General features: G+C 38.2%; 1 protein-coding gene across 2 annotated transcripts in view; it reads right to left on the reverse strand.

Moving 5' to 3' along the window:
- The window catches only part of MSH3 (mutS homolog 3), a 298,610-nt gene that overhangs the window by 192,667 nt on the left and 102,518 nt on the right, over positions 1 to 3,425 (reverse strand). For both annotated transcript variants that reach the window (XM_019516941.1, XM_019516940.1), the window contains exon 8: positions 1,219 to 1,331. In XM_019516941.1, coding sequence (XP_019372486.1) covers positions 1,219 to 1,331 — 113 coding nt within the window. The remainder of the gene's footprint in view (positions 1 to 1,218; positions 1,332 to 3,425) is intronic.

A 3,425-nucleotide genomic window follows, 5' to 3' on the forward strand; every position in this document is an offset into this window, starting at 1 on the left:
GGGGGGGTCTGCAGCTGCTGGGGGGTGTCTGGGGGGTTCAGGGGAGCGGTGGGCTTTCATTCGCACATCTCTCACCGCTCCAGAGCCTAACTGGACTTCTGAAGCCCAATGAGCTCTGTAGATAACTTAGAACAAATATGGGCAGACTTAACATCTGTTTTTCTTAATAAAATGTTCATGTCAGAAAGCTCAAGGAAAATGCTTTTAAACACAGGAGGCTGATCAGTTAGAGATACTGCACATTCATGACAAAACCAGAGTTTGAACTCTGGTCTCACGACATTTCAGAGTGAAAATCAGGTCCTGAAAAGTGCAAGCAAAACACCCATTTCTGTAAAATAATAAACTTTTAAAGAGTACCACACACTAAGCATAGCAATGCATGGCAAGTAGCAATCCTGGCAATCAGTACATACAAAATACCAATGGAAAAACATACAATTACCATCAAACAGAAAAAAAAAGTTTCCTGAAATACAACTTGATGCATAAGCAAGGGTGGAAAGGAAGGGTAATTTGCAACGAATCTGTATTAACATTTTGGTGGGGGGGTGCATCCCCCCTGACCCTGGGGGGGGGGGGCACTGAAACATTCTATTTCCTGCTAAGATAAGTGCATGCATTCTAAATTAGTGATGGGAATGAGGTAAATGACGACTATACCAAACCTCCATTATTTAGCCTCCCTTTAAAAACAACACTGGCAACATCTAATCATGGTTAAACAGAAAGATTTATGAAGTCATAAACCCATTTCATTGATGTTTATGGCATATATAAAAAACCCTGACAGATTTAACAGTAATATTGTCGAGCCCTCAATGACACACACAGTCTTCCCTAAAGGTAAAGAAAGGAGCCAATTCAAATAGACATTGATCTTGACTCAATTTCTTCCTTCCCCAAAGGAGTTAAACAATTATTAGATCTTCCAATGAAAAAAAAAAAGTCCCCACCACATATTTTAGAATGCTAACATAATCATACAGAATTTTTTTGTGGTAGCAAATATGAACAGGAATGAAAAAGGCTAATAAAGCAAATACATTAACCAAAAGTTTTTATAAAAGGTAATGTTTACAGTTATGGGAGAAAAATGAACATTTCTGTAGAACACGATAAAAGGATAAAGAAATACCACAAAGCACCTGGTTCTTTATTTGTCCTTATAAAAGCTAACTAGGAATATCAATTTCATATACTTTCTGAATGATGTACCTGTGATGTCAAGCGCTTCTCTTGCATAAAAATCAGTAATCAGCTGGAAAGCATGGCTGTATTCAAAATGAATGTTTTTCATTCTTTCTATTCGAATTCGGTCATCTTGTAAACTGCAGAAAAAAGAAAAAGAAAAGAAAAATCACTTCTTGGTTTTCAATTCTTAAATGCCCATTTAAAGAAGACTAAAGGAAGCTACCATATTCAGAGCACTTGATTTTCTTTCCATTCTTTTCACTGTTAAGGAGCTAATGGATAAAGCTTTCCCTCCATAGAATACAGACTCCATGTTATTAATGCACTAGTCCCAGATGTGATTACATAAAAATGATTCCTTCTTATTCCATACACCAATTGTTTGAGAGTTTCTGAAACTGTATCTGCTGAACTGGAGATAAAAATCAATGCTCAGTATCTTTTGCCTCTGTTAGCCCTGCACAGTTGACACTGTTAGGATGGATCTGTAGTTAAATCTATGGGCCTCTACTCCCATCATTCTCCTCCTTCATCTGCTTGGGCTTCTGACACCAACTCTTTCCCCCACACTTGAAATTCTGCACCACTGGCATTCATAATGCTGTCTTCTTGTGATTTTTCCTACTTCTCCAGTTATTCAGTCACTGTCTTTTTGATGCGCTTCCCTCTTAAATGCTAATCAGCCCTGTGCTTCTCTCTCTATTCCCACCCTTTATTTCCTTGAACAACAAGTATAGCTCCCAAAGAAAAACTGATCTGTACTTCCTTGAAAATTACCATTCAGTAATCTCTCTAAAGGTGTTGTAATTGGTATTTCCCCCTGCTCACACTTTGAGAACCACATTTGTCAGTCACTAGCAACAAGAGAATCACCAGCCTTCTCAAGCTCCCTACTGGTAAAATAACTTCCATAGACAACATAATTCAATTCTACTTTCCTAAATTACACAAGAATGTAGGACTGAGAGGGACCTCCTGGGTCACTGAATGTAATCTTTTAATATCTAAGGGAATGTGGTTATATACATCCTTTCATGAATTTATCAAGCTTCATCTTGAAATCAGGTAGGGTTTTTACCTGAAGTGATCCTGCTGGAAGACTGTTTAAAATCTTACTCCTTGGATAGTCAGAGACATTTTGATTTTTAACTTAATTTTATTTAAGACTAATTTTCACTCATTTGTCCTTGTGTCCCTTATCTTAAATTGTTCTTATCCCTCTATAATGGTTACCCTAGAATATACCTGCCTGCAATATGTTAGCATTTTGCCTTCCTAAGCAAATCACCACAGTATCCTATTTTGCACTTGTTACAGTGACTTCTCTCTTTACTGAATGATCAAAATGGAACACATTATTTTACATGTTACTTTATCAGTGCCTTGTACTATATCTGTAATACTCAGAATCATAAAAAGTAGGGCTGGAAGGGACCTTGGGAAGCACTAGTCTAGCCCCCTGTTCAAGTCAGGATCATCTCTGACTAAACCATTCCAGTTAAGAGTCTAACCAGATTTTGAAAATGTCAAAGGATGGAGACTCTACAACCTCTCTAGGTAACCTTTTCGAATACTTACCCATGTGCATAATAAGAAAATTCTTCCTCATGTCCAACCTAAATTTCACCTGCTGCAACTTGAAGCCACAGATCCTACACAGTCCTGCCCCATGCAGCCCAGGAAACAGTCTGTCTCCTTCCCTCTATAATCGCCCTTCAGATGATTTGAAGACTTACCAAATCTCCCACTCAGTCTTCTCTTCTGAAGATTAAATCACCCTAGCTCTTTTAGCCTGTCTTCGTAAAACATAGTTTCCCTCACCCCCAATCATTTCTGTTGTTCTAAACTGGACTTTTTCTAATCCAGCCACATCCTTCTTGAAGTGTGGGGCTCAAAACCAGACACAGTATTCTAGATAAGGCATCTACAAACAGAGCAGAAGGATTACTTCCCTTGATTAGCAAGTGATACTTCTACCAATACAACATAGTATGCTACTGGCCTTTTTTGCAACAAGATCACACTGTTGACTTACACTCAGCTAGTGGTTAACAGTAACCCCCCACATCCTTCTCTGCAGTACTTCAGCCTAACCTATTATTCCCCAGGCTGTATTAGTGTATGCTATTATTCTCTTCTAAGAGCAGTACCTTGAATTTGTTGAATTTAATCTGACTGATTGTGGACCATTCTCCAGTTTTTTTTTTCAGGTCATTGTAAATCCTGTTACA

This window comes from Gavialis gangeticus, unplaced genomic scaffold (assembly GCF_001723915.1).
Source record: "Gavialis gangeticus isolate Ggan-Ray unplaced genomic scaffold, GavGan_comp1, whole genome shotgun sequence".
Classification (NCBI taxonomy): domain Eukaryota; kingdom Metazoa; phylum Chordata; order Crocodylia; family Gavialidae; genus Gavialis; species Gavialis gangeticus.